Source organism: Rhinopithecus roxellana, chromosome 14, assembly GCF_007565055.1.
Source record: "Rhinopithecus roxellana isolate Shanxi Qingling chromosome 14, ASM756505v1, whole genome shotgun sequence".
In the NCBI taxonomy this organism is placed as follows: Eukaryota; Metazoa; Chordata; class Mammalia; order Primates; family Cercopithecidae; genus Rhinopithecus; species Rhinopithecus roxellana.
The window spans coordinates 107002679-107029720 of record NC_044562.1 but is presented as its reverse complement, the minus strand read 5'-3'; the positions used below and the strand labels follow the sequence as shown (position 1 = coordinate 107029720).

The 27042-nt window shown below is 41.4% G+C and overlaps 2 protein-coding genes across 3 annotated transcripts in view; both read right to left on the bottom strand.

Annotated features, from left to right (window-relative positions):
• Positions 1-27042, bottom strand: part of ACVR1 (activin A receptor type 1) — a 140673-nt gene that overhangs the window by 92172 nt on the left and 21459 nt on the right. The window lies entirely within an intron of this gene.
• Positions 4619-27042, bottom strand: part of LOC115893264 (vegetative cell wall protein gp1-like) — a 44570-nt gene continuing 22146 nt past the window's right edge. Inside the window, exons 2-3 of the mRNA XM_030916831.1 lie at positions 6807-6917; positions 4619-4878 (exon numbers count right to left, since the gene is read on the bottom strand). Of these exons, the coding sequence (XP_030772691.1) occupies positions 4785-4878; positions 6807-6917 (205 nt within the window). The 3' untranslated portion in view covers positions 4619-4784. The remainder of the gene's footprint in view (positions 4879-6806; positions 6918-27042) is intronic.

Below are 27042 nucleotides of genomic sequence, written 5' to 3'. Positions count from 1 at the left end.
AGGAAGGGAAGGGAAGGGAGGGAAAGAAAAACGAAAGAAGGAAGGAAGGAAGGAAGGAAGGAAGGAAGGAAGGAAGGAAGGAAGGAAGGAAGGAAGGAAGGAAGGAAGGAAGGAAGGAAGGAAGGAAGGAATAATTTCAAGCTAATAAGCTTGGCAAAGAAAAAGAAACTTCTCTATCACTAAGTGGCTAAATTTCTACCCTAGGCTTAAATTCAAAGCAGTAGCAGAAAGTACCAAATACCTTCCTGCAAGTATTTATGTCATTACCAACCTAAGAAAAATTTTCACCAGATCACGCTTCCTAATTACGATTGAACAGGAATCAACTGAACAAAAGATAATCAATACTATTTTTTATTGTTTGGTTCCATTTATTGTTTGCCCACCAGCATATAGGCATTTCTAAAGCTAGTCTAGAAAATCCTTGCCCACTGTGCAGAGAGAACAAGGTAACAAGCAAAAAAGCAAAACAAAACAAAACAAAACAAAATCCAATAAAGTTAGGGAAAAAAGAAAAAAATGAACAATGTTTTATGTGGCCTCATTTTCTCATTGGTTTTGTGTGTGTATATACTACATACCCATAATTATGTCAGACAAGCCATGAATTTTATAAGTATTTGCCAGTCCTGTAATGAGTTAATCTGAAAAATTAACCTGCACACTTCTTGAAGAGAAAAATAGCCTCTTATTTATCTTTGATTGTGTAATAATTGGGATAGTATCCCTTCCATACTAACTAGTCAACAAATACTTGTCAGCCTATGAACAGTGAGTTAATTTAAAATAAGATTAAAGTCAAGAATTTAGGCAACTCTGTGTCTGCCGCTGACTTGGTGATCTTGAGCACTAGTGTCTCTCAACTCAGCTCTATTGTCTCTATGGGATTGAGCAGGGAGTCATCCAGGTCGATGGAGATAACACTGAACTGGTGAGCTAGACATGACCCTGCACCACTGCTGTGTGACACTCAGAAGTCACTAACCCTTCTCACCCTTCTCTGTTATCCTTTTATACTAACTATAAAGAGAGAGCAGGCCGGGCACAGTGGCTCACGCCTGTAATCCCAGTACTTTGGGAGGCCGAGACAGGCGGATCACGAGTTCAGGAGATCAAGACCATCATGGCTAACACGGTGAAACCCTGTCTCTACTAAAAATACAAAAAAAAAATAAAAAATGCGCCGGGCGTAGTGGCGGGCGCCTGTTGTCCCAGCTACTCGCCAGGCTGAGGCAGAATGGCCTGAACCCGGGAGGCGGGGCTTGCAGTGAGCCAAGACCGCGCCACTGCACTCCAGCCTGGGCAACAGAGCAAGGCTCCGCCTAAAAAAAAAAAAAGAGAGAGAGCGAGCGAGCAGTGGCCCAAGTCATTAAGTCTCCTAGCTCAAAGATTCTGCTTAGATATTTCTTTCATGATTGTTACCAGGATTCCTCAAGAATTATGCTAACGGCAAGGGGTATTCTTTAATTAAAGATTTTTTTTGGGCCAGGCATAGTGGCTCACGTCTGTAATCCCAGCACTTTGAGAGGCCGAGGTGGGCGGATTGCTTGAGACCAGGAATTTGCTTGGCAACATGGAAAAACCTAATTTCCACAAAAAAATACTAAAGGCCGGGCGTAGTGGCTCACGCCTGTATTCTCAGCATTTTGGGAGGCCCACGCAGGCGGATCACCTAAGGTCAGGAGTTCCAGACCAGCCTGGTCAACATGGTGAAACCCCGTTTCTACAAAAATACAAAAGAAATTAGCCGGGCATGATGACAGATGCCTGTAATCCCAGCTACTCAGGAGACTGATGCAGGAGAATCGATTGAACTTGGGAGGTGGAGCTTACAGTGAGCCAAGATCGCACCACTACACTCCAGCCTGGGCAACAGACGAAGACTCTGTCTCAAAAAAAAAAAAAAAAAAAAAAAAATTAGGTGGACATAGTGGTGGGTCCCTGTAGTCCCAGCTACTTGGTAAGCTGAGGCAGGAAGCTTGCTTGAGCCTGGGAGGCAGAAGCTGCTGAGATCATGTCACTGCACTCCAGCCTGGACAACAGAGTGATAGCAAAACCCTGTCTCAACAACAACAACAAAAAAAAGACAGCTGTCCAATGTACCTCTGTACTGAGATGGCATCCAGCCCACTAATTAAAGAAAAAATGTAAAAATAACATAACACTTTTTATTTAGGAGTTTCATTCTTTTTTTTTTTTTTGAGACAGAGTCTCACTCTGTCGCCCAGGCTGGAGAGCAGTGGCACAATCTTGGCTCACTCCAACCTCTGCCTCCCAGGCTCAAGCGATTTTTCTGCCTCAGCCTCCTGAGTAGCTGGGATTACAGGTACCCGCCACCATGCCCAGATAATTTTTGTATTTTTAGTAGAGATGGGGTTTCACCATGTTGGCCAGGCTGGTCTCGAACTCCTGACCTCAAGTGATCCACCCGCCTCGGCCTCCCAAAGTGCTGGGATTACAGGCATGAGCCACTGTGTCTGACTGAGGTTTGCCCTTAATTTAATTTGCTCACCAATCATTTGCTCGCCAACTGAAGGGCAACTGAGTAAGAAAATGTACAAACAGAAGTAGAGTAACAGTGTGTCTATTAAGAACAGTCTCTCAAGGGGGCAAAAGAAAACATCCAGGTTCCCAAGACTAAAGGCATCCTGTCCATGTCACCCACCATCCCAAATCTACTAATCTTTCTTTATGCCCTATCTTCTGCAATGGAACCACTGAAGAATCTTGTAGACAAAGCCAGAAACCAAATTCGCCTTACAAACCCCACCGCTACCTACATCTCAGCCCAGGACCTCTCCTACCAACAGTGCTCCAGCTGACCCCTTCATGGTCTCTTCTACATCTCTGCCATCAGTGTAGTAGTGCCTCTCCTCTGCTTAAAGCCATCAATGGCTCTCCTAGCTCGTGTAGATTTCCTGATTGTCACGATCTGTCCCCAGACATCTCCAACATCATCGAATTATCATCTCATAAGTACCCTCATCCTAATTGTATCTTACAGCTCCCTGGGGACACCATGGCCTTGTTCACCTTCTGCCTTTGCAGTCGCCTGCCTGAAATGTCTTTTTCCATCTGGCAAACTCCTATGCTTCAGGATCAGCCCCAGCATCACCTCCCAAAGCCCCCATGTCTACATCCTGTCTGAAATATTAATACATGCCCCCTCATCTGTTGTTCCCAAACTTAACTATTGTGACCCTTAAAAGTGCATTTCAATTTTTAAATTTTACTATTTCCCTGATGAGTCCAGGGACTCCTCAAAGGTAAGCAGTATTTTTCACCTCTGAAACATCAAGGATAGTCATATAAATAACAGGCCAAGAGGCTGGGTGCAGTGGCTCACGCCTGTAATCCCAACACTTTGGGAGGCCAAGGCAGGTGGATCACCTGAAGTCAGGAGTTTGAGACAAGCCTGGCCAACATGGTGAAACCCCATGTGTACTAAAAATACAAAAATTAGCCAGGTGTGGTAGCAGGCTCCTATAATCCCAGCTACTTGGGAGGCTGAGGCAGGAGAATTGCTTGAACCCAGGAGGCAGAGGTCGCAGTGAGCCGAGATCATGCCATTGCACTCCAGCCTAGGTGACAAGAGCAAACTCCGTCTCAAAACAAAATAAAATGCCCTTAATAAATGTTGATAATAAATGGTGTACCCTGATAATGGATTCAAAGCATAAGAGGTACCATCCAAGAGAAATATGAACAATTTAAAAAATGATAGAGAAATAATTAGGCTAATGGCAAAAAAGGAGGTAGACCTACTAGAACCCATTTTCAGTGTTGTCATGGCTTTTAACTCAAAGTAAAAAACAAAACAAACTTCCCCAAACCCTCAGTTATAGAGACAGAGAACTACCAATGTTTCTGATTTCATACAAAAAGACAACATGTAAACTAAATGTATATATTCAACCACAGCTTCCTCCTGACTTATATTTGAAAACAAAGTATTCCCTACTCTAACATTTTAGGACATAATCTTTTTTTCTAAATTTTATATACACACACAGAGAGAAAACAAAACTTGAGAACAATACTAAAATACCATGCTAGCAATGTAATATTACTGGAAACTAAATTGTTACCAATAAAATGTAAGAAGGGAGACGCTTTGTTTCACCAAAAAAAAAAAAAAAAAATGTAATTTTTTCCCAGAGAATTATTCCCAAGATGGACTCATGCCCCCATACAATTCCCTTGGCTAAGCTCTCGCTGGCTGGCCTGCTTCCAGATGTTGTCAGTCAAGGTGACTGAGGGAGCTAAAGTAGGAAAAAGAAGTGTTCTTCCTCTCACCATGACAATATTACATTTGCTACATTTTTTGTCTTAGAAACAGGGTCTCACTCTGTTGCTCAAGTTGGAGTAGAGTGGCAGAAACATAACTCACTGTAACCTTGAATTCCTGATCTCAAACAATTCTCCCACCTTGGCCTCCCAAAGCACTAGGATTACAAGAATGAGACACCACACCTGGCCTTTACCTTCTTAAAGGTTTTTCCCCACTCCACTACCCATTTTCTCAGCCCCGGCCTGTTTATATCACACTGGGAAGAAAAGACAAATAACACACATTGCTATATAATGTTATTCAATTTACTTTAATAAGCATGAAAAAGTTAACAGAAAGGAGGCAATGGCCAAAGACAAATGTTAAAGAAAAGAGTAGGAAGATCCAAGGAATAATAAATGGCTGTTATTAGCATTTGCTGGCTGGGATCACTTTAACCCATGAAATCACTTAATGTGTGAGTCATGTGAACTCATGACTGCACTGAATCATGTCATGTGTTCAACCAAACCTGCAATGAAAATAACCCAGAAGTCTTGAGATGCCAATGACTCTCCAAGCAAAATAATGCGGGTGGCAGATCTACCCTAGAAAAATAAAAAAAACATAAATAGGTGCTTAGAAAAAAATTGTAAATCCTGTTGTTTTCATAAAACAAGTGGGCAAAGGGAGATTTTTCAGTTTACCAAAATTGGGACTGGGTTAAAATTTCAAAAGTTGAGAATTCACTGTTCTAGAGGATTCTGTGAGAGTCAACACTAGTGTCTACTGTGTGGCCACTGCAGGGTTGGACCAGGAACTGGGTTTCTACCCTCACTCAGTTCACAGGATGATCAGGAGAGCCCAATCCTTGGCTTCTACTCCAATGTTAGCTTTAAAATTAGTCTTACCTGCTAATAGTTTCTCTGTCAGGGTGGTGAAAATGTTCTAACATTAGATAGTGGTGTCAGCTGAACAGTTCTGTGGCTGCACTAAAAACCACTGAATCGTACATTATAAAACAGTGAATGTTTTTGGTATATGAACTAACTCAATAAAACTGTTATTTTAAAAATCAGTTTGAAAGGTCTTACAGCCTTTTTTCTGTACAACTTAGACCTCGAGTACATTCTGGGCTGTGCCTCTTCACCACCTGGACATAGCTTATCTCTCAGTTAATTTTTGTGAAAAGAGCAAAAGCTCTGGAATCACACAGCTTGAGGAATGAACCTAGGCATGTAACTTCCCAGGCACTGGTATCTTAAGCACATTACTCTCTGCCTGTGTCCCATCCATAAAACAGGCAGATACCACCCCCCAGTTAGATGAGAACTGCTACTGAGAAACTGCAAATCACCGCCGACTTCAGACTAAATTAGCAAATTGCAGATAATTAAAATGAAATGGCCTCTACCAAAGGACATATGAGGTATCAGAAGAAAATAACAGGAAAGACAAAAACGAGAAAGGATGATGGCAAGTCAAGAGTTAGGACTGAAGCCAGCCTACCTGAAGCCAAATCCTCTTTGGGATTCCAGTGATACTTTGGAGTAGGGGTGATGTGGGGTGGGAAGATGGGGACGGGTCTGCTCCCAGAATTATGTGCTATTATCAAGACAACCTTGTCTATGATACATAAATCTCGGGACTCTTTAACGCAAGATCTTTTATATGAGTAACTACAAAACAGAGACATTTTCTATACTTTACTCTCCTCAAGTGTCACTCAGCATTCAGTTCACTAATGGAATTTTAGCCTCTTGATTTGGGTTACTATTAATTAGAACACACAGTTTTGGATCAGGATTCATTTTTTATAGATTAATTCTATAACATAAAACATGCCTGAATTTGACTGTGTTAGGAGTCTTTTCATCACAAGCCTCAAGATTCCACACCTGTGATTAATTTACATAAGCACAAGATGAAACATCAGCTTTTTGATCATTTGTGATACTGCAACTCTTAAGAAGCAACTTAACCGGCAATTAATACAAACGATCTATATTTATCATCAATAACCCAAATTCCCAGAATTTGGGCCAGAATTTCTAATGTGAAATTAATTCTTCATAGCCATTTTAACACCATTCTCATTTAAAATGTGCTCTATTTATCCGAGCAACAATGAAAGGAACTTTCATTGTTCAAAAAGACTTAAAAACATCTATTTTTATATATAAGTGTGTGTGTGTGTTTATACATGTGTGTACAGACACACACATGTATAAACCTTTTGTCACACGTTTCTACCCTTCAAAAGCAATTCAAGAAGAGCTAGAGACTAGCAAATTGTCAGCCCTATCCTTCCTCTGGTAGAGGTGATACTACAGCCAGCTTAATTCTCTAAGTAAAAGTTCCTCCAGAGATCAGTAAGTTAACAAACTAGTCTCCATACTGCACAGGTTGGCTTCCTGTATCTTTGCATCCCTGATGTTCAGCATATACTTGAGCTTTGTGGACTGAAGAGAAAGGGCAGACAAGCATTACCCCAAACCCCAGGGTTAAAGGACTAAATGAGCCCAGTTGTTCTCACCCTTGGCTGTACATTGAAAGTGCTTGAAGAGTGCTCTCTGGTGGAAATGGAGGATGGCCATTGTCCCAACTCTCCAGGTGGCTCAAATGAGCAGCTGGGAGTTGAGTATCACTGAGAGATACAAGGTAAGAAACAGTTAATACTTTCAGGATTGCTTCAATATGACAGGACATGAAAGCACAACACACATATAAAAAGGAAATAAAACGTTAGCAATTGTCTGTTTACCATTCACACTGTCAACAATTACGAGAAAAATTCAACTGAGTTTCGGGTCACTAAACCCTAGTCCATTTCAAAAACATCTGTCTACCTGATTTTGCTTTTTTACTTTCTAAATCCAAGAGGGAAATGATAATCTTCTGTAAGTTTTAGAATGGCTTATTTTCTAAAACTGTCAGAAAGGAAAAGGTTAGCTCCTGTTAGTTTTAATTTTGAATGCATTAAGTATTGGTGGAGGTAACTCTTAGATAACAGCTTTTTTAAAAATCCATTTTAGTTGTTTCATGGGCAGTATTTTTGTTGGTTCTGCCAGAACTGCTATGCACTCAGGTTTAAGACAACACATACTAGCATGAATTCAACTGAGTCTCTTATAACTTCTAACCAAATTTAGACTGGTTTAACACAACCACGAGGTATCCTTCCACTGTTTTTCAATAATACTTTGGACATACAAAGGGCAGGTCACATACATGTCTAGAAGCTATTTTCCTTTAAATATAATTTTGGATTATATTTAAAATCACCTGTCGCCCAGGCTGGAGTGCAGTGGCGCGATCTCGGCTCACCGCAACCTACGCCTCCCGAGTTCAAGCAATTCTCCTGCCTCAGCCTCTCAAGTAGCTGAGATTACAGGCGCGTGCCACCATGCCCGGCTAATTTTTTGTATTTTTAGTAGAGAGGGGGTTTCACCGTGTTAGCCAGGATGGTCTCAATCTCCTGACCTCAGGTGATCTGCCTCCCTCGACCTCCCAAAGTGCTGAGATTACAGGCATCAGCCACCATGCCCAGCCTGGTAATTTTTTTTTAAGAGGCAAATAAATGTGAATGCTCCACAGAGGTAGGGGCATTCCAGGGTTGAAAAAAGCTTCCATATGTGATTATGCTCTTTCTCTAGAGGTAGATGTGTGGGTCCCAACTGTGGGTTTATTGTATTAACACATCAAACAGCAAGAATAGGGAGCTATATATATCACACACACATGCCATTCATACTGCCATTTCTCAAATACAGTATGATTTCATGTAGATGTATATCAAATAAACAAATATATTCATATATAAAAAACATATAGTATAGGACTACATATATTCAATCCATGCTATGGTCTAAACGTTTGTATCCACAAATTAATATGTTGCAAGTAATCACCAATGGGATGACATTAGGAAGTGAGGGTTTTGGAGGTGATTAAATCATGACAGCAGGGCCTTATGGGATGAGTGTCCCTATGGATTTAGTGCCCTTATAAGAGAGACCCCAGAGAGCTACCTTATCCCTTCCACCATGTGAAGACAGAGCAAGAAGATGCCAACTATGACCTAAGAAGCCCTCGCCAGACACTGAATCTGCCAGTGCCTTGATCTTGGGCTTCCCAGCCTCCAGAACTGCGTAAAATAAATGTCGGGTCTTTATAAGCTACATAGCCTCTGGAATTTTGTCATAGCAGCCCAAATGGACTAAAACAATCCATATATACTAAAAATGCAACTAAAACCTTTAGTGAAGGTCCTGATGTTTCCTTTTTAGGCAAGTGCCAGCACTCCACACCCCACCGCACCGTACCCCATGTGTCCTCAACCACTATGCCCCCTTCCTCCCCTACACTGTGGTTAAAACCCAGAACTGAGCCAGTCAGAACTGTGGTCCTGCCACGTGCTACTTTTCAGGCCTCAGGAGCTAACTTAATGTGCCTCATTCCCTTCATCTGAAAAGTTTAGATTACAAATTATACCTGCCTCGCAGAATTATCCTAAGAATTAAATGAGTTTATATATGTAAAGCACTCAGAACAGAACATGATATAAGCACCATTAAAGGGTAAGTTATTAATATTATTGATGCTCTTATAACCATAATGCTGACTTCTGTGATACTCATTTCTTTCCTTTCCTTAACGATTTTTCTTTTTCTTAATAGTGTATTTTACTAATTAAAACATACAGTACTTTGACTTGCCTTTGAGTTCCATTTTTTTCTCACTCTGAAAGACATAATGGAACGCAGGGGAGAGTATTGTGCTGAATCAGCTCCAACGTATGTCAAAATTTCTTTACCTCAATAATGAATAATAAATTACTTAGCAATACTCACAATGGACTGCAGTGTAGCTCTGCCCCACAGCAGGGCTGAAAACCAGTGGTTAAAAACAAGGATCTGGGCCGGGCGCGGTGGCTCAAGCCTGTAATCCCAGCACTTTGGGAGGCCGAGACGGGCGGATCACGAGGTCAGGAGATCGAGACCATCCTGGCTAACACGGTGAAACCCCGATTCTACTAAAAAAATACAAAAAAACTAGCCGGGCGAGGTGGCGGGCGCCTGTAGTCCCAGCTACTCGGGAGGCTGAGGCAGGAGAATGGCGTAAACCCCGGAGGCGGAGCTTGCAGTGAGCTGAGATCAGGCCACTGCACTCCAGCCTGGGCGACAGAGCGAGACTCCGTCTCAAAAAAAAAAAAAAAAAAAAAACAAGGATCTGTTAACCAGTAAGGTTTATTGACAGAACAAAGGGAAACCTTCAGATTGATAACCAGTATGAAGATTACATCCTCCAAGCATCATCTAGTGAACAGAAAACAGAAAGCAAGTCACCGCCAACCAACCAGCCAATAACCTTTAATTTAATATACTCTACTGTTCTTCATCAATATGGACGCAGACAAGCATCTATCAAGAATACCATGGAGCCTTTCAACTACTATGAAATGTAAAAACGAAAACCAAAGTGTTACACCTGGAATTCACCCAAATCTTTTAAACATATAAAATTAACAGTGACGACCTGACATTTAGAAAAAGACAAGCTGGCACAGTAATGCATGCATGACATGTTAAAGGCCATTCAATATCTAATATTCATCTTGGGGAGTCGTATTTCCTCAGAGCAGGCTCCCTACTTTGCCGTGTAAATTAAAACTGTGTCAGAAGAGGCAAATACTTTTTTGGAAATGCCTAACATAAAGGCTTTATCTGTAAGAACAAGGTTTGCCCATGACCTTATTTTGTAATCTTTGGTGATGAGAGAAGAAACCAGGTTGAGATACTGTGGCCACTGGCCACTTAGCGTGGCCTGAGAGTGAGAGGTCTGCAGTCAGGAACCTTGAGACAGCTCACAATTCACATGGGGTCTCCAAAAAGGAAACACAGGTCGTACCTAAAAGCATTCCTTATTGATCCTTCCTACACATTTTATCCACCACCTTATATCTGCGCACAAAGTCCTCCATTTCAGGAAGAAAACCTGGACAAGCGTCACTCCCAGCTGAGCTCTTCGCCAGGTACTTTTCTCAAGATTCATCTCCTCCAGGGTACTTGGATACCCACCCTTGTTCTCCCCTCCCACGGCTCTGCCCACCAGGAAATCATCACCACCTTCTGACAACAGAAGGACTTTGTCCTCTTTAGCACTGAGTCCCCAGTCCCTACCAGGGTGCCTGACACAGTAAGTACACTCAAGGGGGTGTGCTGCAAGATAAATGAATGTCTCTCCTCCTTTATGAAGCCTTCCAGGATTTATAAGGCTTCCAGAATTTAAAAGTAGTGCGTGCCCTTACCCCATGACACCAGCATTCTGAAGGGACTAGATAAAGAACATTCCATCTCCTCTTCTGGATGTCTACTGTAATTAGGTGCAATAAATACCAGATGAATTGGTTCATATCATGTCCTTCATTACATCTGCACCTATGAACAGGAAGAACAGACTTTGCAGCCTTGAGTAAATGAGCTCCTTAAGATTTACATTTCTTTCGCCTGTAAAATGAGGCTATAGATACCAACTTCCTAATATATATAAAGTTTGTAGCACAGGATGTGGCACAAAGATAAACACTCAAATATATTTTCCCTTCCCCATGTATACTATGAATAAAAGTCAAAGTAATTTAAATTTTACACTCACGTGTAACAGAGGCAGAGCTAGGTAATCAGCTCATCTCTCTTTTGAATTTACAGGGATGCTTTGCTAAACCATTCAAACAGCATGTCTTTCTTTCCCTTTGGAGATCAAAGGATTTACCTGACCAAGAGACAGTAAGTTCCCAAAGTCAGGTCTCCTCTGCACATAGCCTTACCTGGCCCAGAGTCACAGAAGAGAGCTTCACTCAGAGAAAGGGTTCAGGAAGTACACATAGAATGAAAGCTGACTAAAGCAAGCCTTTGCCATTTTCCATTATCTTCTAAAATGAGATGCTTTAAAAAAAAAAAAAAGTTTTAAAATATTTAATTTAATTTCGAGCATGGAAATTTAAAGATATTTGAGGGAAAATAGAGCAGTACATCTGTGATAAGTGACTGTTCTGTCAAACTTTAAGGACTGTAACCCTTAGATACATTTTACACAAAATAACAATTTCTATTGTCACAAACTCAAAGGAAACCAGACAAACAGGCTTGGAAACTACCAGCCAACTTCATTCTGTGAGTAACCATTAAGTTTTAATCAGATGTGGTTCAATTTCTGGAACAGTGAGCATTAAGAGGGGCTCATCAAGGAAAATGGGCAAAAGTAGGAGGAGAAGGAGGAGGAGGAGGAGGAGGAGGAAGAGAACAAAAGAACTGCCCCCCAAGCCAGTCATTGAACGTGGACTCTTGACTCGAATTCTCTGCCCCTCTTTGCAGCTGTTGTCTCCTACAGTTGGCACGAAGCGTTGCCAGTCTGGGACCGGCTTCCAGTGAGGACAGCATTGTTTTATTGGCTACTTAGGCAATGCACACACCATTAATGGAGTTTTTATCTCTCCATTTTCCTGTCAGTACAGAACCAGCCAGTCTGACTCTGTTATTATCATCAAGAAAGCTTTTTTTTCCCCCCTCCCCACACACACTCTTTAATCCAAACAACATCTGGGAACTTCAGCCTCTATCATGTAAAAGCGAAACAGATTTAGAGGGAGAGCAGGAGAAAGTACAGTTCCAGCCACACTGAACAACAAACGAATTCCAACAGGCGAACTAACCTTGAGTCACCCAATATCTCTGAAACGCTATTCGCTTCAAAAAGGCAAGGTACTTCCCACTGCATTGCTTTAAACTTCCGATAGACCCTTGCTATCAAGAGGTGGGGGAAAAAAAACAACCCACAGTGACAAGCTGCTTATTGTACAAAAAGAAAAACAAAATGTTGGTACTGTTTTCCTACATGGGAAGTCCTGTTGTGAAATAAAAGTCAAGAATAATATTTAGAAGGTGATTTTTTTAAAGAATGTCTTTTTTTTTTTTTCAAAAAGGAAAAAATAAAGACCCTTTAGCAGACATTACTAGTAAGTACATTTCTAGTGTACAAACTATTAGGAAAAATGTGGCGCCATTAAACGCAGAAAATATGTCCTCCTGTAACAGACAGCTGTCTCCTCTGTAGTTTAAGTATGCTTTCTGCTTAGCTCATGCTCTGTGAGTCATGGAATCAATACAGGAAGCACACAGAGCCAGCCACACTGCAGATTCCGAGGAGGGTCAAGCCACACAGCTCCTCTGTTCCTCTCCTCCGCTTGCTGCATGGCTCTTCCAAGTATGTACATCTGGGGAGAACGCACAACCCCATTTCTACTTCATGTTTAAACCTGCCTCATAAGGGTCTCCAATACTGGTCCTTTCAGCATTGTTTCTAGGTAGCAGAACCAAAAATTACAGCCCTCCAACATGCAGGTGTCAAGCAATCCATCCTGCCCCTCAGCCCCACTCCTTTCTGAGTTTTCTGCAATGCACCAATAACTACACTTAGGTTAGAAGGGATTTACTTCCCCAGAAATGCTCATCACCCAGTAGAAGACACAATCAGAACTGAACAACTGAGTGTCAGCAAAGGTTAATGGTTTATTTTTAATTTATTTATTTTTGTTCCATTCAGCAAAACAGGGGAAAATCACTAACTGTCTGAGCCACAGGCTCCTGCTCACTGGAAGCTGTGCCCAGAGCCCCTTGCAGTCTGTTGTTAATGACAGTCTCAGTAACCTGATCCTCTCACAGTGGGAGACTTGAGTAAGCACTGGCCTCTCTCGGGTCTTGCCTTTCTATTGTCCCACCCTGCAGGGCCAGCTGTTTCTGACAGCCAAATTGCTGCGTGCTAAGCAATGAATGCTGTCAGAGAAGGAATTTTCATTTCTATAATGCATAGGCCTCCATGGACAAATTATACAGCTTATGGTGCTGGCTGCAGGATGCTGCTCCAAGCCTGAAGCACTGCCAAAACGAAGCCTGTCCTCCCCTCTCCCCAGCCCCAAGCTGACAAGACAGTCACCAAAATGAATCTGAACGGTCAGAGAGAAATGGAACACATGTTTTCAGAGACAAACAAAACATATGTTGAGAATAGCTGTCCAGCAACACTCTTTGATGTAATGGTGTACAGGGAAAGCTAATTGATCTAATGTCACAACACACAACTACCTGGGCATGGCATCCATTATGACCTACTGTAATCTGGTATCCTGCAGTGAACATCCCAAGGGCATCAGCAGAATCACTGGCTCCCTGCTTCTGGGGGATGCCAGACCTCCCCAGAAACCACATAAGAACTTAGTACCTTTTGAGAACCAAGCAACACTGTATGAGGTCCCAAGAACAGTGCTCTGTTATGAGAATGAAAGTCCCCAATATGTGCTTCACGGAATCATTCTGTAGAAACTCTATGCTTCCTCAGGTTCCTCCCCCTCTCTTTCCCAGCAACAACTCCTGAACTGGGTCTGGGATACACCCCCTCGTATTCTGCGTGCTGAGGTGTGGTTGGAAACCATCACACTGCAGTGGATTGCAGGGTGTGATGTGACCTGAGCCCACCTAATCAGAGTGACTCTTGGGATTTTACAGGAACTAGTAGAAAAGAAAGTGTGATTTTCTCATTATACTTGAATGTAGGATATGCCAGAGCCATTTTGCTACCATGAAAGGAGAACCTGCTGAGAATGGAACTGACAAAGGAAGAACTGGAGGGGAAATCACAGGGCTCTAGGGATACTGCTTGAGCACTGAGTCAACCCAGATCTAAAACCTATTTTACCCTGGACTGCATAGAATGGCAACCATTCCATGTTCATCTTACTAAGGCTCGTCTGGGTTGGAGTTTTTCCATCACCTGCAAAAGGAACTGAATGCATAAACTATCACTCCACCATTAGAGCATCCAAGAATCAACATAAATACGCATATCATACATTGCTATGAACGCAAGAAAAAAGTTTTCCATTCTTGGTTATTTCTTGTGAGAACTTATTTTTTCACCTTTTCCTTCCAGTCCGTATACCTTAATGTGAGCTAAAAGGTGCAAAGTGTCACCGGATCTTGGCCCTTTTTGCAAGGCAAATCTAGATATTCGACCTGAACTCAGAGAGAGGAGGAAGCTAAATTCATGACCTGTTATAAATCTTAACCTGACATGGCACATGTGGAATAAAGAAAGTGGACTCTGGTTAACGAGTGGTCCATCAGCTCCATGTCAGTGAAGCCAACTCAGAGAAAGGCCAGGAAGCCAGCATGGGGGCAGGGAGCACCTGCTCTCTGGCTGGGTTCAGGTCAGCCAAAGCACAAGCACCTGCAGGCTGTGAGCCGCCAAGGCCATCACGCGCCACATCCTGCAGCCGTCCACTTTATCATTAACTACTGTCTGGCCAGCAAGGGCAGGGTCCGCTTCAAGAACACTGGGAACTTTAAGGCAGGAGGCATATTCAGAACCATGGTGGGCTCACAGCCACTCACTGCAGACTATAAATAGCCTCCTGGCTGTGATCCTGATGGCAACCACAATTCCTGTTCCCCTGATGGTAACAGAACTTCAGGCCTTTTGCCCAAGAAATTCAGCACAACCCACCAGGTATGGCAAAAATTATGAAATGTACATACATGCTTACTCAATGCCCTGGCCACTCTCCTCTTGTCCATACTTGGCTTCTAATCCCCAAAGATCAAAAAGTGGGGATATTAAAGTTGAAAAAGATATAAATAAGATTTCAGTTTGATGCTGAGAAGCAAAAAAAAAAAAAAAAACTATAGAATACACAGGCTCAAAATTGACAAGGAAGGTAGGGAGGAAAATAAGACCCACTCACTCTCAACCCTTCTCCTTCAAGACAATCACAGGGATTTCAAATCTTTATAGTCATTATTTTATCTGAAGTTATCAGGGGATAGGATGAAGCGGGGGGAAGGACTTGCCCTAACTTCTAACTTGGGAGGAGCAAAAGGAAGCCCAAGAAGGCCACTAAGACTGCTTAGACATGTATTTTAACGACCGCATTTACCTAGCTGCTTCTCAGGGACAATAAAATGAACCAAAATTGTCAGGACTGACTTAAACTTACGGTTAAAGATCCACCCAGAGCTGGGAGTGGTGGCACACACTTGTAGAGCCAGCTATTAGGAAGGCTAGGACAAGAGGATCACTTGAGCCCAGGAGTTCAAGGTTGGAGGCTATAGTGTACCATGATCTTGCCTGTGAATAGCCACTGCATTCCAGCCTGGACAACATGGCAAGACTCCATCTCTTTATAAAAAAGAAAACTGGCCAGGCACGGTGGCTCACACCTGTAATTCCAGCACTTTGGGAGGCCGAGGCAGGTGGATCACAAGGTCAGGAGATCGAGACCATTCTGGCTAACACGGTGAAACCCAGTCTCTACGAAAAATATTTTTTAAAAATTAACCAGGCGTTGTGGCGGGCGCCTGTAGTCCCAGCTACTCGGGAGGCTGAGGCAGAAGAAAAGTCTGAACCTGCGAGGTGGAGCTTGCAGTGAGCCCAGATCGCACCACTGCACTCCATCTCAAAAATAAATAAATAAATAAACAAATAAAAATAATCCAATCCCCTGAACTCAGGGATCACTCTGCTACTTTAGTGGGAGTCATACTAGGGAAACATCCCTTATTACAATCACTGTCAAAAGAAAAAGTAGAACCCCCAACAGTCCAATACTGAAGAAGACCTTGGAAAAGGTTTTCATACCATCTCATCTCCAGGACTGGCACAGTGCTGGCACACGGTTGATGTTCTAACATGTGGATGGATCTCTCTTCCAACCAACTTCCTGACCCTTAACAAAGGCCAAGCCAGAAATAAACTGCATAAAGTACAGAGTACAGAAAGTGTTCTGAACCACAACAAGTTCACTACCTTTCCTTCCCATATTCATTCATGCCCTTGGCCAGGAGGTACTGAGCACCTACAATGAGCCAGGTACTGTTTAGGCACTGGAGGTATGACAGCAAATGCAATCAAGTTCCTGCCCTCAGAGTTTACATTCAGGCAGAAGACTCCACATGGAAGTTCTTTCATGCATCTAGCCCTGTATCTCCTGCTGTAAGACTCCAAATCTTAGAAGATTTCCTCCATGTATGAACACATGACCCTACATAAGGAACTCCAACTTATGAATCAATGAACTCTGGCAAAGTCTTCAACATCCAGTTACAACATCAATATTTAAGGTTCAAAGATGACACAATTTACTCAATTTCTAGCATTTTATGTTCCTGCTTCCCCCATCCCCAGAAAATTTCAGAAATAATCTGCTACACAGAGGAATTTAAGGAATGCAATTTTAATCCAAAATATTAACTCTGGGCAGGGGACTGACTGTTCTAAGGTTCACCTACTATGATTTTTTTCTTTGATCTGAAAACCAGCAAGGCAGTGTACAGATTCCAGGTTTCCTAGCACAAAGAATGTATTTAATCACATCTCTATTATAAAAGCCATGTGATACAGAATAAACCTCTCAGACTTAACAGTCACAAAATTATTCTTAAGAATACAAATTTAACACTAATAATTAAACCATACTCTAAATTCTATCCTCCCATTGAGTTTGGAGGTAAAGGCCTTGAACTTAGAGGAAGTATAGCTTTACACAGCCAGCATGATAAATGCTTCAGATCAGTAAGAAAGTCAATAAGTGTGCTTTTATTCATGTCATTTGTCTATCTTTCTGCAAACTAACCAAATAAATACCATAGAGCCAGATTGTAGTAACTGACATATTCAATACTGCATTACTCAACACACTAATGGTCTGTTTTCTAAATCCCACAAGTTAGGCTTTTACAGTGGGTGACTTGGAAACATTCCATAATTATCGCTAGTGCCTTGGTTTTCCCTAAAAAATGAGTACTAATAACAGCCACAGTTTTTTGAACACTTCCAAGGTACCAGACACTACTGTGACAGAGATTTGCATCCAGATTAGCACACTCAATCCTCCCAACACACATAATGACATAACAGCAATTATCATCTCCATTACGCAGACGGTAAAACTGAAGCTCAGAGAGGAAAAGTAACTTCCCTAATGTCACAAAGCTGGGATGTGACAGAATGAGATTCAAACCCACACTTGCCTGACACCACAGGCCATTCTTACACATTATGTCACAGTCTCTGCATTCTTTTCCAGCCTTTCTTTTCTCCCATGATATCATGGGAAAGGATTAACATGTATCTTCTAGGCCAACCCTGCAATAGAATACTGGCACTGTAAGTAATGGTTATGTTGCACAGACCTGAGCAGTTATATTAGGATTCATGGATATAGTAAAACTCCAAATGAAGATAACCATTGAATATTAGCCTGAGCATACCAAAGGCTGAAAATCAGTCACCTTCAAATGCTTAATACAAAAAACATGAGAGCACTACTTAAACTTTAATGGGGTTAGACTGCCAGCATCCATTCAAAGACGAAAAAGAAAAAAGGAGCTATTCGCAGATAATCTTGAAATTAAGCCAAATAAAGAAAAGAGAATAATTGGGAAAACAGCCCAAGACCCATGCTCACTGGTAAGCTTCAAAGAGCAGCTGTGCTTACAGGGCAGGCAAAGGAGGCCCTGTCATGCAGAAGACATTGTGAAACCATCATCTCCTTATGGAAAGCAAGGCTGGGGGCCGCCCTCAGCATGGCCCTCCAATTGTGCTGTGGGAGATCAAGTTCCAGTGCTCACAAGAGTGTCTTCCAGGTTTGTAGAACCCACTGGAAAGGATTCCAGTGAGGATCAAGACTTCCAAGAGCCCAGGTAAGACAAATTCCCAAGTAACAGTGACAGTTCGGCCCCCAAGCCTTCCAAGCTGTATCTGGCCGATCTCCAAACCCACCCTGTCCCCACTGGGTTTGCGCTTCCCTGCAGAGGTCTTTCTCAGCTTGGCTACTCCAACATCAGCTCTGCTCCCTACTCACTTAAGGTTCCAAACAATCAAAAGCGGTTACTCCACACCAAAAGTAAAGTACCAGCAATTAACAAACAAAAAAGAAACTTGCGATGAGAAAAATCACCTGTGATATTTCAAAATAAAATTCTGATAATCACACCAGGATTTTTACTTGACACCTTTCATTTTATTAAAAAAAGAAAAAAAAACAGTTGATCATCTGATAGATGCTGCTTCTGAAGCACTACAGAGCTAAGCACCCTGCTAGAAACTGAGGGTTTCAGAGCAAAAGAAACCCTTTTGACCTCAAGGGCTGCCGTGGTCTGAAGGTTGATGCCCCCGCAAGAATTCACACATTGGAACCTAATACCCAATGAGATACTATTAAGAGGCAGGGAGCCTTTGGTGGGTGATTAAGTCTTTAGGGAGATTCATGCTTTTATAAAAAATAGAGCTCCCTGGGCCCCCTTTCCACCATATGAGAACACAGCAAGAAAGTGCCATCTTTGAAGCAGAGTGAGCCCTCACCAGACACCAAATCCTGCCCACACCTTGATGTTGGAGCCTTCAGAACTGTAAACAATAAGTCTCTATTGTTTATAAATTATCCAGACTAAGGGATTTAGTTATAGCAGCACAAATGGACTAAGACAAGGACTTACGGTTTAGTGAAAGAGGTGAGAATTATCCAAAAATAGTAAGACAGAGATGATGGGTTCCCAATAAGTTGTGTAGGCATGCCAGTCATGTCAAGAGGTCACAGAAATAAGTTACGACTGCTGACTGAGGTAGCGTAGTGGGTTGAACAGTATCCTGCCAAACAATTTGTCTGCGTTCTAACCTTGGAACCTGTGAGTGTGACCTTATTTGGGAAAAGGGTCTTTACAAATGTAAAAAACTTAAGAATCTTGAGATGAGATCATCCTGGATTCTGTAGGTGGTACTTAAATTCAATGACAAGCATCTTTATGACAGACGCACGGAGAGGCACAGAGAGAAGGTCATGTGAAGATGGAGGTACACATTGGAGTCATGCTGCCACAAGCCAGGAAACACCTGGAGACACCAGAAGCTGAAAGGAGCTAGGAAAGAGTCTCCCCTAAAGCCATCAGTTAGAGCATGGCTCTACTAGCACCCTGATTTCAGACCTTGGGCCTCCACGGCTTTGGGAGATACATTGCGGTTGTTTGTGGTAATTTCTTATGGCAGCCCTAGGAAGCTAATACAGATGGTTAGGGGGATGCTGCTGAGAAGGCCTTGAAGGGAGGGTAAGGGCCCCACAGGCAGGAGGAAGAGTCAGAGCAAGCAAAGACAAGCCGATCATGGGGGCAACAGTGAGAAAACACATGCTGCTGCATCCATGATGAAAGAGGAGGAGAAAAACCTGAAATGTGACTTGGGGTTAAATAGCCACCTGAATGTCAATCTAGGCCCTAATAATTGTATTAGCCAATGGGAAGTCACCAAAGATGTTTGAGCAAAGAAGTAAAATGTACAAGGTGCTGTTTTAGAAAAATTAATCTAGCATTAAAAAGGAGAATGAACTACCAGGAAATATACGGCAGACCTTCCCTTTATGAAGAAAGATCCTTGAAAAACAAAACCAAGTATCCATGCCCTAATCCCCAGAACCTGTGAATGTTACCTTATGTGACAAAGGGACTTTGCAGACGTGATTAAATTAAGAGTTTTGAGATGAGGCGATTATCCTGGATTATCCGGGTAGGCCCTAAATATAATCACAAGTGTCCTTTTAAGAAACAGACAAGGAGATTTAACTTCAGAGAGGAGAAGGCAGTGTGACGATGGAAACAGAGATGGAAAGAAGGTGCTTTGAAAATGGAGGAAGAGCCACAAGCCAAAGGAAGTGGATTCTCCCGAGAGCTTCCAAAACTGGAAGAAAGTAAATTTGTACTGTTTCAAGATACTAAATTTGTCATGATTTGTTACAGCAGCAATGGCAAACTAAGTTGTATGTTTTCCCTTCTGAAATTCAAATAAACCGTGCTTCTCCTGAATTCTTCGTGATATGACTCCTCTTTGCTTTTCCCCTTGTTTCACTCAAGCTCGTCCCATTTAATTCTGCCAAAGCTCACATTCAACATCCCATCTCCCTGTTTTAACACTTTCTAACTCAGTTGCTTCAGACCTCTGCGATCTTCAAAACTAAACATTATTACCATTACCTACATATGCCATATGAAGGAATCAGAGAGAATCTACTAATTTACTCATACCACCACACCACCACCTTGTTCCAGAAATAATTTAAGAATAAACTGACCCCTTCTGGATGGATGAAACTGTTTCTACATCTTCATCTGCAGTGATACTTATAAGGATAACTACAGATGCAAAAATGTATTGAGTTGTATACTATAGATTTGTACACTTCACTGTATGGATTCTATACTTCAATAAAAACATAAAAGAAAAAAGAAAAGAATAAGCTAATTCCACCTCCTGGCCTCTTGAGGGCCGGAGAGTAGGTGTAAAGTCTCCAAAGGAGAAGAGAAAAAGCAACATATGTTATTCTGGGAAACTAAGGTTTATTATAAAAAGAGGCTAGATAGGTAAAGATTAATGGAACATGTGTGTATGGTCCCCAGAATCAATATGTACATACATAAGCCCTCAGAAAGGACACCAGAAGAAATAAGCTAAAAAAGAAAAAGCCAAAGAAATGAACCAGGACATCAACAGTTTAGAATGAAGTTCCATAAGAGAGTATCTTTCAAAGATTTTTAATACTTATTTTATATTTGAACTTATTATACACATGCATATAAAACTGAAACAAAAATTTCATGAAACAATTCTTACCCTTGCAATTCATAAGCTTTATTCAAAACTTCAATTTCCTTTTGTTTCTAGTCTTGGGTGTGACTCCCTAAACTGATCCAGTAATGGATTGAGATCTAAAGTTCACACACACAAAAAAACACTAGGGCATGCCTATCAGAGAATGACCTGAGCAGGAAGATGTTGATAATATCAAAAACCAGTTAATCTCTTTTAATTTTATGGCCAAAGGAGAAAAAAATTAGAAGTTTTACTCTACAACAGAGAGTTCATTTCAAAAGTCTTAAAATACAACATCAGAAACTATGTTTTTAAGGAATGTTTTAAATTTTCTCATTATATTTTCTGTTTAACCACTGTTCAGTCCCAACCCATCTGGGTATCAGATGTGAGACTCAGTTTGATATTGAAAGTTCCGTTCAAAAAACTTACCTGCTATGAGATATGCAAAGGTAAGCAAGACATGGTTTTTACCTTCAAAGAGTTTATAATCTACCAAGAAAGAAAAACACTGAAAAATGACCACAGAAGAATTACAAACAGTAATGCTATGGGAACACAGAAGAGAGAAAAACTGATTTTAGCCAGAGGATGAGACATGACAAAGACTGCATGGAGAAAGAGATGGAGTTTGAACTGGGGAGGGGGTGAGGAGTGGAGACAGAGAGCAGCTGATAGAGAGACTCAGAGAGACAGAAAAGACTGGTGAATAGTAGGATGTGGCCATTTAAAAATATCCCCCCACCACCCCATTTGATTTTTTTAAAATGGCCCCCAAATTCTTTGGCTCTCTTCCCATCAAGAGGTGAGATCTGTGTCTCCTCCTCTTTAATGGGGCTCTGTGACAGTTTGACCAACAGAATATGGTGGAGGTGACACTGTAACAGCTTCCAGAACCAGATCTTAAGAAACTGGAAGCTTCCACTTCCTGTCTTTTGAGACACTTGCTCTTGGAACCCAGCCGCCATGCTCTGAGGAAGCTCAAAATAGCCCATGCAGAGAGACCACATGTAGGTGTTTCAGCTGACAGCCCCAGCTGAGCTCCCAGCCAACAGCCAGCATCAACCGCCAGACATGCGAGTGAATGAGCCTTTGGATGATTCCAGCCCCCAACCTTCAAGAATTCCCAGCTGAGGCCCCAGACATTGTGGAACAGAGACAAGCTGTCCTTGCTATGCATGTTCCAAATCCCTGACTCACTAAACTGTGAGCACAATAAAATGGTTGTCGTTTTATGCCATCAAGTTTGGGGTAGTTTATTATGCAGAAAGAGACTGACTGGACCAGCAGGCAGTCTAGTTGGGCTATTGTCAGGAGCAACAGAGGATATGGAAAAGAGTCTGAAAGAAGACGCACCTCATATCTTAAAAGTCAACCTAAGCAGTTTAATATTTTTTTTTATCTATAATGGTGAGCAGTTGATGGTTGAAAGTCAAAGGAATTACATGATTGGATTAGAAAGATGGTATTAGCAGCAATGAACATAAGGGATTTCCAGCAAGCTCAAAGAAACATCTGACACAGCTACAACAAAAATGAGTGTTGCTGTTATAACTACACCCATTTTACAAATGAAGCAGTTTAGAGGGAAAGATAATCTAGAATAATCTATCATCTAATCTAGTAGCAAATCCCATTGGCTCTATCTTCAAAGTATATCCTGATTCCAACCAATCTCTTCTCATACTTCCAAGTCTGGTTCAAGAAATCACTACCTCTCACCTAGACCAGTACTTATACAACTAAATTACTATCTGTAATGGACCAATACTTTTGTAAAACTCCTTGTTCGGTGGGTTGAATCCACTGATCACAGGTACTGATGGCAATGTCAAATTACCATAACAGTCTCTAAACACTATCTCAATTTCTGTACCTATCATATTATCAAAAGAAACAAGTAGTTCTTTGGACAAGCACTATGTACTATTGTTTCAAACTCTCTATTAATGTCAATATTCAAAATTTGAGGGGAAAAAACTGTAATTTCTGAAATCATAAATTATTTTTCAAATGCTTCCAATACTGTTTATTCACTATTATAAACATCTTTTTAAATTGTTTTATAAAAAATGTGAAGTATAGTAGTATATATCAGAACTTTAGCTCACAGAAAATATCCAAACACTAGGAAATGCCTACAAACATTATTATATAGTATTTGAATAACCTAGCAAGTTTAGCAGTAGTATACAGAATCAGGCGTAGAAACTGCCAATTTAAGAACTTACTCTGTTTCCAAAGCACACTATCTTCTGGCACACTACACATAGGCTTTTTACTAAAAATACTCTACACATATATTTATTAATATTTACTTTATTTGCAATAATGACTTATTGTTAGCAGGAGACAGGGGTCAGGAACCTGTACAGATAAACTGGCAACAGCCAACAAGCAAGTGTAACTAGTTAAATTGTGGCCACTTTCGTGCTCCTCTCTCGATTCCTGGAATAGTCAACCTTAACCTTCTACCCAGGAGTCAGTGTTTCCTATTCCGGCTTTCAACTTGAAATCAGTAGATTCTTTAAAGCCAGTGACATTTCTATGCTGACTGTGGCTAGTAGCTACCTTACTGGACAACGTAAGCATAGAGAATCTTAAAAGACGCAGATTGAAAGAGAGAGGAAAAGCAATCTCAGAAAACGCCAAAACTTGAGGAAAAGAGGTCAGCAAAGAATGAAGTCAGAAAAGAACAAGATGCTTCAGAAGATGCTTTAGAAAAATTAAAATGAGAAGGCCGGGTGTGGTGGCTCATGCCTGCAATCCTAGCACTTTAGGAGGCCAAGGTAGGAGGATCACTTGAGGTCTGGAGTTCAAGACTAGCCTGGCCAATACGGCAAAACCCTGTCTCTATTAAAAATACAAAACTTAGCTAGGTGTGGTGGCGCACCTGTAGTCCCAACTACTCGGGAGGCTGAGGCAGGAGAATCATTCAAACCCGGGAGGTGGAGGTTGCAGTGAGCTGAGATCATGCCACTATACTGCAGCCTGGGCAATAGAACAAGACTCAGTCTCAAAAAAAAAAAAAAGAGGGAAAAATGCCAACAGACTACATAGACTCAGAACAAGTCCCAGGCAAGACTTGAGAATGGATTTTAAACACTTACAAAGTAGTAATCCCTGTGAACCCTAATAGTAAGAACAAATCATACAAGATTAACCCAGTTTCCTTTTCTCGTTAAGATTCCTAAACTGGCAGTTCACGGGAACATACACATCTAGACTTGACAACATGTCTTATGAAATATTTGTGATCAAGATAAGTAAAAAGTTAAAAGATAAAGAAAAAGAAAAAGTTTACTTGGCCACGGGCGGTGGCTCACACCTGTAATCCCAGCACTTTGGGAGGCCAAGGCAGGCAGATCACTTGAGGTCAAGGGTTCGAGACCAGCCTGGCCAACATGGTGAAACCCCATCTCTACTAAAAATACAAAAGTCAGCTGGCTGTGGTGGTGCATGTCTGTAATCCCAGCTACTCAGGAGGCTGAAACACGAGAATTGCTGGAACCTGGGAGATGGAGGTTGTAGTAAGTCGAGATCGTACCACCGCACTCCAGCCTGGGCAACAGAGTAAGACTGTGTCTCCAAAAATAAAAAGAAAAGTTAACTTAGCAGATCTGTTAACAGATCCATCTTAACAGATCCATCTTAACTTAACAGATCTATCTTAACAGATCAGATAGATCTGTTAAGTTACTACATTCAAAGGGTACTATTTCAGAAAAACTCGTATCTTCCCTAAAATAACAGAAATGGAATCCAATGCAAACTGCTATGGGCAGGACCTAGCAAACTGAAAGTTAACTTAAGGTAAATTTAAGATCCCACATACAGTAAAGGGAATAAAAGACAAAGGTATAAGCCGACAAGGAGAGGCTGAGGAAGACAGGACCTAGCAGTATCATCTATGGAAAAAAACTGAGATTTCCGTTGGTGATCAACTCTCCAAGTAGAACCATGTGGCCATCTGAAATATAGCAGTTTGGGCTGCATAATACAAGCATGGAAGTCAAAAAATCCGAGGAGAGAAAACCCAGTCAGGAATATTACAATCAGCTCTAGACACCAATTCTTAAAGACTCAATCAAACAGAAGTATAAGCAACAAGGCAGGCAGGATGGTGAAGACCCATGGAAGCTATGAAGACATGCTTAGAAAAAAGATATTGGGGGTGAATATGACAGTTCAAATCATGTAAAAATACTATTATACTCTATATTCTGTATAGCTGAAAAGAACTGTGATCAAAGGATAAATAGAAGCAAAATTCATTATAGACCAAAAAACCCTCTGGCAGTCAGATTAGTCCAAAGGCAGAGTGGGCTCCTAGTAGATATTGCATCCCCTAACTTTGTAGAATTTCAGTGAAGGCTGAGGATTCACTCAGAGGGTATAATGCAGAGCAACTTCAGGCACTGGAGAGATGGGCTAAATAACTCCTCCCAATCTTGTGACCCTACCACTAAAAAGAGGCCTCCTGGGAGGGAAACAAAGATAAACACACACACACCCTAGTCCTGGCGTTTGGTAGGCACTTCCAAAACATTTACTGAATGGGAGCAATGTAAGATTATTATGTTCTGAAGAAGACTACAGGCTGAAGAGGCAATAGCATTGAATGTGGATTTGTTTTTTAAAATGCTTCCTCAGGAAGGGGCTTATGAGAGGTATAGGCGTCAAAACACTTTTTTTTTTAAAGAACAGAATACTTAAGCCTATTTCTAAACTCAAGAGAAAAGGCCAATAAAGAGGACAAATTAGAGAGAATTGGGGAGAAAGGACAGAGTTTAAAAAATAAAGAATAGGCCAGGTGCGGTGGCTCATACCTGTAATCCCAGCACTGTGGGAGGCCAAGGCGGGTGGATCGCTTGAGCTCAGAAATTCCCGACCAGCCTGGGCAACATGGCAAAACCCCATCTCTATAAAAAATACAAAAATTAGCTGGGTGTGGTCCCAGTTACAGGGAGGCTGAGATGGGAAAATTGCTTGAACTAGGGAGGTGGAGACTGCAGTAAACAGAGGTCATGCCACTGTACTACAGCCTGGATGACAGAGCGAGAGCCTGTCTCAAAAAAAAAAAAGAGCAAGACCTTGGGAAAAGAAAGGGAAACTAGATTCAAATATCGGGCACAAGTTAAGTGCTGGATAAAATGTTTAAGACAGATCTTCAGACATAAAAACAAAACTATGAAAAATACTCTCTTTTAAATAGTTATTCAAACATACACAAGATAGGTACCAATTTCATCACAAACATCATCATCTATGGCATAGTTTTATCTGCCATAGTTACATGATCCTCTAAATGGTATTAATTCCCACAGAACTCCTAAAACCATATATAGAAGATTCCTTTAAAACACTATAAATATCATAGTATCAAAATTAGATAAAGCAGAGGGCTAACAGATTTAACACTCAGGCACTAGGTACTGAGAGTTCAGCTGTACCAACCTGCTGACCGGAAGACAATGAAAAGACCCAAAGCCTCTATAGTGAAGAGAATCAGTGGATTACTTTAATAAAAGGTAGGATGTGGAGATGTTCAAGGGTGAAGGTTCTCTCATAAAACTTATTATAGCTAGTAATATCCTAACAATAAGATCTCAAAACTAGAAGTTCAGTTATAATGATTTGTTCCATGCCCAAATATTCTTAAAACAGAAGAGAGTAGCCAAATTATTGCTACTTACTTGAATTACTATAATATTCTTCCTGTTCCTAGTTTCACAATTACCCAAATAATAAATAGATTGTATTAGTCTACTCAGGCTGCCATAATAAAACATCACAGATTGGATGGCTTAAACAGAAATTTACTTTCCCACAGTTCTAGAGGCTAGAAGTCCAAGATCAGGATGCCATGGTCAGGTTCTAGTGAGGGCCCTCTTCCTGGCTAACAGAGGGGCAGCCGTCTTGCTGTGTCCTCCTGTGGAAAGAGACAGCAAGTTCTCTGGTATCTCTTCTTACAAGCTCACTAATCCCATCAGGAAGGTACTGCCTTCATGACCTCACCTAAACCTAATTACCTCCCAAAGACCTCATCTCCAAATAGCAGCACACTGAGGGTCAGGGCTTCA